The following is a 7,990-nucleotide window of genomic DNA, read 5'->3' as shown; positions in this document are numbered from 1 at the left end:
CAAAAGTGGTCCGGCAAGCAATCAGGAACGACCAGCGACTGCTTACTTGCCGTTGTTTAATGATAATGCCGTTGTCTAAGGATAATGTCGGCATGTGCTTGCAACGGGAAACACAATGTAGCAATGTCATTGAAACTGATTGGATGTCGTTTTTCATTGTGCAATAAAGTACATCCATTGCTGTCAGACTAATGGCAAATCATGCCCAGAATAGTTGGTTAGTTATCAAGCACAGCCGGTAGAGGGGCTTTCAGCAGCTGCACCGGGCAGTTGTGGAGATCCCTAAACAGAGGTGTAGCGAACATTTGTATTACTGAGGCAATAGCAGGCCTTCATAGGACAAGCCACTGCTGACCAAACGCCAACAATAGCCCCATATTACGTACTGCGTGGGATTTATTTTCCTGATATTGTGTTACAGCTAATTACTATGCTTCTATGCTGATATGTTACTATGCTATTATGGTAGTCCATAGTAGTTCCGACTACCACATTCCGTCCTGCCCTGGAGCTGCACCTTTCCAGGCGTGAAAAGACTTGTTTCATAAGGACACCGCTTCAAACGCTCGGAAACGTTGACGTATCGTCTCGTACGACGCAGATATTGGAACTTGGGCCCAAGTATGCAAGCCAACCAAGACTCAGCAACGCCTACAAAGTAGCCCTTGTTCGAAAGATCGCGAGCAAAGCCAGCGAAGAAAACGCTCCAAGGAGTGTCGCGGAAGGTGTTGACTGCCTTAAAAAGTTAAGGAACCCAGGGCGACAGGGAATCAACTTCACATCTACCGTGCGCGAACTTAGACAAATCCTAAATTTGCGCCTCCCTGATAAAGAGGGAGGATTCGTCGTAGTCGAAGGTGGCATTTACAGCAGGAAAGCCAGCGAGGCCTTGGGAAACAAAAACTTTGTTTCTGTGGAAGATCGACGGCTAAATAAGGCAAGAAGGAATGCAATACATATTCTAAGCCATGCGAACCTGGCCCATCTGCGCAAGTAAGTCAGGAACGTGAAAGGTACTGCTCTTTCTGCAGGCTTTACCGCGAAGACCCATAAAAAACATTCCCTTCAGGGTCATCGTGTCGGGAAGGAACACGTGGCAGGCACACGTATCCACGTATCTGGCAATGCAGTTGTCGCGGCTCGACGTCCAGGATCCATACAGGATCGAAAACTCGGAGGCAGCTATAAACTACGTTCATACTCATGGTTCGGCGGTCTCGGCAGCTTTTTCTGTCGACATTCAAGAGATGTACTACTCTGTTCCCCATTCAGGTATGTTGGCGGTGCTACGAGCAACAATCGAGGAGAAAGGCATTGCACCATTCCAGAATAATGCTGGCGTTCCCTTAGACACCTTCCTCGAGCTTTTGTCCTCCTATCTTAAATGCCACTGTCATTTGTGTTGGAGAAGAGCACTGCATTCAAAGAAGCGGAGGGTGTATCGGCTCACGAGTCGCGCCGCACTCATGTGACCTTTTTCTGGCAGCAGTTGGAAGCAGAATTGAGGATACTTTAAAAGACAACCATGTTCTAGCAATATTTCGCTACGTGGATGATTTTCTCGTGTTATGCAAAACAGCAGATGAGCTACAGTTAACCAAGTTCAGGGAAGGTGTCCTGACTACATTCCATGAAGTATGTCCGAATTTAAACTTAACCTCTGAAATGCCAGATAGAAAAAGACTTAGGTTTCTTCATTTGGCCATCACCTTCGAGACGCAGCACACATGCTGGAAGTAGGAGACCCGCTCGTGCAACGGGTTCGTGCCATACGATTCCGACCATTCCAAGAATGTCAAACGAGCCATCGTGGCCATGGTGCTACAAGCCGCCCTAAAGAAGTCGCGTCATCACCTCACGGAAGAATGATTCATGCACCAGGTAACCAGGCTCAACAACGCTGGCTATTAGAAAGGCCTGCTTACAGCAGTCGCCAAAGGGTTGCTAAAGAAGATGAAACTTCTGAACAGCAAGCCTCAAGAAGAAGAAAAGAATCAACAGAAAAGGAAGGTCGCTGTTGTGCCTTATGTACACGGCCTAACCCATAAGCTAAGGAAGATAGCCGGAAAGGAAGGCGTCACGGTTGTATGTTCAGCACCAAACAAGGCGTATTCAATGTGTGCGCGAGTCAACAATGACCAGAAAAATAAGCAGTGCACAATCAACCACCAGAAGAAGTACACTTACTACCTGCAAGAAAGGGGTGATATTTGATACGAATACCTTTATCATGTGGCCGAAGATATATAGGACAAACAGGCAGGTGTTTCAATGACAGGCCAAGCGAGCATGCAGCATCTTTAGAAGTAATCTCCGATGGGCATCTTGCTTTTTATCATCGCCAGCACCATTGCACCGTACAATTTTACGACATCAATGTTCTAGAAAAAAGTAAAGACAAGCTGACGCGCGAAATTTAGAAGCCATGGCCATTGACAGAAGCGGGCAATCATGCATCAGTGCACCATCGATACTACTAACAAAAAAATGCTACTTGCGCAATCACGATATTTCGCTCTAAGAGACAGATAACCGGCATGACAAAAGGAAGAAGCATTGGCTGTCTTGTGCTATAAAATGTGTGGGAAACCAAGAATAAACACTCAGTTGCTAGTACATCGTGTGTCGTCGTCCCTTTCTGTCCGTATCTTTTGATGGAAAGCATTCGTACTATTGCCAAGGCTCATGGATGACGCAGTGATCCCTTATGCGTGGTAGGGACATTGTCGCGATGGTAATGAGGCACATGGCCAAGCCCGTTTGAGCTGTAATCGCTTTTTCTAGTTCTAGAGAGCACAAGCTGAGTTAAGTTAATCCTAGGCCATATGTTGACGTAGTCGTTCTCGACATTACCATTGAATATAATTGGTCCTACATAGTACCAAGTTATCGCGGGAACAATGAAATTATATTGCTGAAATGACAACTGCATTCAGGGAAGACGATATAAAACTGATGCTGACGTTCTTGCGCACACTTTCGTTCCTTTTATTCAGTCATGTAAGCCACAGAGATATTGAATTTGAATTTTCGTGTGTCGGAAGCTGCAAAAATTCACAAAACTTGTATCCGCCAGCTGTGTATAAGCTTGCAGCCTTCCTGTAATGCGGCGACACGACCAGCGCACTCACCACATATTAATCCATAGGTGTTGGTCATGTGGTCCAGATAGAAGAGGCATAAGAGCTGCGGGAACAGCATGACGTACACCACGTCTGCGCTAAGACTCCACAAGGTGTACACAGACTGCACGCTAAGCGCCATCGTAGTAGTTGCCGCGCCCACCAGGCACACGATGGCGCGCGCCACCGTTGATATCTCTCCTACGCTCGCCTGCAAAGACACCACGTCAGGCACAATCAACCATCACAAAAAGCATTCGAACTAAGCGCAGAAGGTTGTGGCAACGTCATGAACAGTGGTCACAGCATCATGCAGTACTGCTGGGAAAGTGCAACATAAAACAACAACTTGACTAAAACCTAGATGGCGCCAAGCTTGCAAGCTGTCCAAAGTTGGAAAGCTGATTGTACTTTACTAGCCCAAGTTCCTGCAGCGGCGACAAAGTCAGTGGACAAGGTGCTACTGTACTTATTGCTCGGTATTTGGTGACATTTGGACAGCCCCCGGCGTCTTACCTATAGTCGCACACAGCTCTCAAAGCACATGTTCCTAAGTGTAAGACGGCTCACCGACTCTACTAGGTTCACCGTGTCAGCGCAATATCTTTTCAGTCATTGTCGTGCATTGCGCTATTACTTTTTCGTCACGCAGCAACACGCCCAGTCAGTTCTCACCACTATCACAAGTCAGCAGTAGCACTGACCATACTGACACTAGAGACGTTTACAATAATGATAATACGCAGTATGCCGTAAACAGCAGGAGGAGCGTGCAAATGTAAAACTAAATTCATGAAAATTGCCCAATAACTTACGTGGGCGCAAGAAACCAGCATCTGGTACCTTCGTCAGTATAAAACAATTAAAACGGGCGCCTACGGACAATACAGCTTTCCGACAACGTATTTGATAACGGTATTTATGGCCACAATAGTAATAAAATAAATAATTTCCTAACGTACGAGAGCTACTTAAAAATAAGTAGCGTCGCTAAAACAATAAATGCAAATCGAAACATTTTGCCACTTCGGTATGCTTCAAGGAATAGCGGTGCATGGGGAATTGTCTGCTGATGGTATTGATCACTCATTCTCTTGAAATATGCTAAACATCTCAAAACACTCGACTCTTTCCATCCAACCGCGCGCTTATGAATATATGCGCTCTGTATAATGACACAGAAATTGCTCTTTGGAAATTTCGCAATAACGTTTCTTCGACGTGCCAGTAGTTCTATCACAAATACTCGTAAATGTTCAAGGAAGGCCCCTTTTCTGTAACCTTTGAAGGAAATACAGCAATAAAAGCTTTATTCACAGGCGAAGCACTCCAGGCCCAGAGCATCCCGCGCAATTATCTGTGTAGGATACATTTTTTAGCGCGACATTTTGTTGGCATCAACGAGAGCTGCTTCCGGGAGCGTAATTATTTATATGTAACATTACCAAAGCCTTTTCCCCATGAAGCGCTTGCAATCACGGCACATTTAAAGACTGCTTTGATTAGAACACTGGGCTTGTATTCTGTAGGCGCGCAAACTTTATAAACATGAAGGATGAAAAGCGCTAAGCCCAATTATTTGTCAACTCAACTAAAGCAAGCAACCTTGCCCAGTTCTATGGTGAACCTTATGACCAACATTTATAATTGGACTGCAAAACAGAAGTCAAATATCAAATGAAACAAGTTACTGTATTTTCACAAAAAAATCACTTTGCATAAATGTTGTAATAAAAAAGTGTTAAAACCTGCTAATTGGAGATATGGAACACAGATGAAAATTGGCACGCCCTCTGCTACATTGTCTTTTTGCCACGAAAAATAAAGTGGCTCATCATAGCCTCAGTTGCTTTTGCGCCATAAAACTTTACATAACTAACGAAAAATAATGAAAGTTATCAGCTGTGCTATAGAATTCAATTACGCCTGATCAATCGTTAAAAAAGGAGCAAAGTCAGTGAGGCACAGCTTCAATTTGCTTCGTCTGATCAATAGTCGCGAGCGTCTATCTGCCAAGTTGGTGGCAGAGGACAAATTGACGAAAGGTTTATACTTTTGGAAACATCCCATGATTGCGGATACCGTTAGCATGGCTTATAGTTGGACTTTGGTATGCTCAACTAGGATTCCTTCTTCAATATGCCACCGCTCCTATCTCCAAATGCTTCTGTCACTCACTCTTGGCCTGAGAATTGCGTAGTAAAAATTTTTGGTGATGAGCGACGAGGCGCTGAGCACAGACGAGTCGGCAGATGACATTACGGCAGATGTGATGGCGCCCAGCCCCAGTATCGATGCAAATGATGGCGTCAGGAAGCGCATTGCGAAAGGGAGAACCGCACTGATGTCGTTTTCTGCAAGTCTGTAAGACCCCACGTAGCCCAGTGCGGTGAAATCTGTATGAAACCAAAACAGGAACTTGTTGCAATGAACCAATCATGCGGATGAGTTAAGCGGATGTAGACTAAGCTAGCATGTATATAAAAGTTTTACCGTAGTCCAAAGCGATACTTTAGCCAAACAAACTGCTTCACTACTATATGAAAGGTGTGGCTCAAATTTGGTGACATGAGCTTTGAAGATAGCCGTATTCATGCCCCCAGATTTGCTTTTTCATCTACGCGACCCGGTGCCAGAGGACAAATTGAAGAAAGGTTCATACTTTTGGAAACATCCCCTGATTGCGAATACCGTTCGCATGGCTTATCCCCTTCAGTCCACATTTGTGGACATGACATATTTTTGCCATTTATGTGCAGTCGTTGCAAGAAATAGAGCACAAACATTATGCTTAGGGTAGATTGAACATTCTGCTAACCTAACTCACTTTCATTTTAATTCTAAGTGATATATATGGTTAATCATGCCATGCTGGATGCAGTTATCAAATAATTATTCTCGTCCTAATTGCGGTGCAGTCTCGTGATAGCCGAGCATCAGATGAAGGTATTATTTTCCACGTAAAGGGCCGACTGATCTCATACAAGGCCAACCTGGTGACGGATAAGCAATGTGAAACAGGAGGTGGTATTAACGAGGGCTTACTACGTCCATTTCTTAGAAATGGTACGTCCGTTTTCGCGCTGTTTAGCCGTCACCATGCAAGTTTACCAACCTTCACGTTAACATGCGAACTTATTCATAGGATGTTCGCAAGGACTTACTACATGCATCTGTATCAGAAAATGTTTGGCAGGTGTTCACTCCTATACCACAAGAAGGCGAAAGCCTGCTGTACATTCGGTTATGCACAAGTTATACAATCGGGGTTAGACTTCCTTGTAAGACATATCGGTAATCTATTAAGTTATCCAATCGGGGCTACACTTCTTGAAATACATAACGAGCCGCAATGGGAAGTACATGTGTGGCACTAAGGCGACCTCCTGAACGCCACATATGAACACCTAACGTAGTACTTGAAGTGCGGCATGTTAGTGCACGCACTAGGCCGCAGCTTTACTCAACGACATAGCTGCGACGTGGTGTGGGCACTCACGCATGCACTAGATACACCTTTAGTAAGCCTATCTCTAGAGGTTGGAATGGGCAACACTTTAGACGAGAGACACAGATGAGGAACACACACGACATAGCACTACTTGCAACAATCGATTTATTCCCTTGTTAGCGGAATAAATATTGGAAGACACTCGAATGGGGAGAGCGACAAAAACTTTACAAACAGGGCGATCCACCAATACCAAGCCGGCTTTGTCACATGATCAATCAACAGTTAAGATGAACAGATCCTTCAAAGGTTCATCTTAACTGTTGATTGTTCACGTGACCTTTGCGACCTTAACTGTTCACGTGACCTTGGCGAGTTTGTTAAGCCATAACCGTCGAGCAGCCGCGGCTTCAGGAAAGCGTGCTCGTCCCGAACACGCAGACCCAAATGAATCAAAGTTTCTTTCCAAAGCCACTAATTTACTTTGTCTACAGAAACCTCCCTGCGAAATGTGACGCCAATCCGATAATTTTGTGCGGCGTCTGGCATTTTTCGTAACGGGGCAGTTTCCTGGAATATCAAGGAGTGCGGGCTTTCCCGTATTCCTTGGTTCACCTTGAGCGCAAAATGGAGGACTTCTGTCTAATTGTGCTCCCCCCGCGTGGCACAGATTACTGGAATTTGCCAGATGTGGCAAATACCAGGAACATGAAGGTGCGCGCGCACACGGACTGCTTGTATTTATTCTTGCCTCTCTGCAATAAACCACTCAGTTTTTACTTCAGCGCCTGTCTCATGTACTTCGCTGTCTTGTGTTGCCGTTCCTTTTGCGCTTCTTTTACCATGAAGATCAACCATCTCACCCAGTTTTGCGCTCTATTGCAGAGCACAAACTTTATTTGTGAGTGATCATTGCTGTCCGTGTTTCTTTTCCTTTTAGTTGAGGTGCATTTTAAGGCAAGTACTATGTGTTGCACGTAGTAATAAGGCTAGATGAGTGACTTGCACTACCATTTTACTCTTCGTCGGCACATTCAACAAAATGTAATTCGAGGTGCTACAACACATTTAAATGCAATTGCATGAATCACAGAAAGCCCACACACTCACTAGATGTCTTCGCTGCCGCGCCTATGATCACAGGTGGAATCGCCAGGAAGATGCAGCCGAACGCGGCTGTGTAGGACATCAGCTTCGCGTCAAACATGCTTCCGCACGCCAGCGTCCGCTGGAAATAAACCTGTGTTGGATCCAGGTATAAGTATTTAGCAAATTTTGAAAAAATGGTGGCAATATTTTTAATGTCTTTTGATTTTATAAAGATTTAAATACTTCATGGCTTTATGTAAGTGTTCGAAACAACACAATTAAATATTTTATACTTAAAATGAAAACCCGTTGTCTGTAAAAACTTAAA

At 44.6% G+C, this 7,990-nt stretch overlaps 1 protein-coding gene across 1 annotated transcript in view; it reads right to left on the bottom strand.

The window, feature by feature from the left end:
* Positions 1 to 1,380: 1,380 nt before the first annotated feature.
* LOC125943953 (high-affinity choline transporter 1-like) overlaps positions 1,381 to 7,990 on the bottom strand; it is a 60,391-nt gene continuing 53,781 nt past the window's right edge. The window contains exons 4-7 of the mRNA XM_049663559.1: positions 7,684 to 7,813; positions 5,301 to 5,518; positions 3,132 to 3,333; positions 1,381 to 1,415 (exon numbers count right to left, since the gene is read on the bottom strand). Coding sequence (XP_049519516.1) covers positions 1,381 to 1,415; positions 3,132 to 3,333; positions 5,301 to 5,518; positions 7,684 to 7,813 — 585 coding nt within the window. The remainder of the gene's footprint in view (positions 1,416 to 3,131; positions 3,334 to 5,300; positions 5,519 to 7,683; positions 7,814 to 7,990) is intronic.

Source organism: Dermacentor silvarum, chromosome 1 (genome assembly GCF_013339745.2).
Source record: "Dermacentor silvarum isolate Dsil-2018 chromosome 1, BIME_Dsil_1.4, whole genome shotgun sequence".
Classification (NCBI taxonomy): domain Eukaryota; kingdom Metazoa; phylum Arthropoda; class Arachnida; order Ixodida; family Ixodidae; genus Dermacentor; species Dermacentor silvarum.
This window is presented reverse-complemented; position numbering and strand designations above follow the sequence as displayed.